Source organism: Penaeus monodon, chromosome 19, assembly GCF_015228065.2.
Source record: "Penaeus monodon isolate SGIC_2016 chromosome 19, NSTDA_Pmon_1, whole genome shotgun sequence".
NCBI classification, from domain to species: domain Eukaryota; kingdom Metazoa; phylum Arthropoda; class Malacostraca; order Decapoda; family Penaeidae; genus Penaeus; species Penaeus monodon.
Window position 1 is genome coordinate 26,656,322 of NC_051404.1, and position 978 is coordinate 26,657,299.

Consider the following 978-nt stretch of genomic DNA (forward strand, 5'->3'; position numbering starts at 1 on the left):
CGGGTTTTAATTTAAGAAGAAGAATTTTTTGTACATTTTTTTTCTGTTTATTTTCCTTGTTTTTTTCTGGAGAAATGCGAGGGAAGAAATGTCTTCAGGGAAGATTGTGAAGGTATAGTATCAGTTGTTCATACCAGTGTGGAGAGATTTTAGATAACGGGGTGTGAGATATATGGTGAATAACAGGAAATTCGGGAAAGGGAAGAACAATAATATATGTATATATATTTTTTACTGTATATGAAGAAAAGAATCATTTATATTTGTTTTCTAATAAAGAAATAGATTGAAATTATTTAATAGAGGCTTTCCTGACTGTTGCAAATCTTGAATCCAGACGGAAGACGACATTCCCCCGACCTGCACTCTCGCAAACAAACCAGACTGCACCGGGTTCACTTACAATGGCATCTGCAGCCAGAAGAACTGGACGGTCGAAGCAGCAATCCAGGATCTTGGCTCTGGTACGTGATTAGAACATTACCCACGTATGCAAAAGGAAAGCCTCTAAGCCTAAACGTCAATATCATCAACGTTTTCATCCTCTTGGCAGGTCTGAGCAACGTCTACGCTCGTCCTGATGGCATCGCGTCCGTGGTGGTTGGGCTAGCTCCTGGTACCAAAGATCTCGTGAATGTGACATACTCTGCCGACTGTTGCTCCTCTCAAGTGGATATCATCGGTGTGGATACGCAAGGGAATGTTGGGAAATGCGTTATCGACATGGGGGCTCTGGGAGGTAATGTATTTTAAAGTGGACCAGTGTCTTGCGTGTCTGTGACAACCATTGTATGCAATTTAGGTTTTTAATTCTTTCATTATAAGCCCTTCATTCATACTATTGCTCTTATCTTAACTATTTGTATAAATGTCATTATAATCAATCATTATAGATATCAATAAAATCATCATTACTGCAATATCGTTAATACCAGTCTCTCACTATCATATATAACATGATCGAACTTGCCTAGATGT

General features: G+C 38.9%; 1 protein-coding gene across 1 annotated transcript in view; it reads left to right on the plus strand.

Moving 5' to 3' along the window:
• The window catches only part of LOC119585142 (von Willebrand factor A domain-containing protein 7-like), a 19,876-nt gene that overhangs the window by 11,652 nt on the left and 7,246 nt on the right, over window positions 1-978 (plus strand). Inside the window, exons 17-18 of the mRNA XM_037933771.1 lie at window positions 338-464; window positions 554-739. Of these exons, the coding sequence (XP_037789699.1) occupies window positions 338-464; window positions 554-739 (313 nt within the window). The remainder of the gene's footprint in view (window positions 1-337; window positions 465-553; window positions 740-978) is intronic.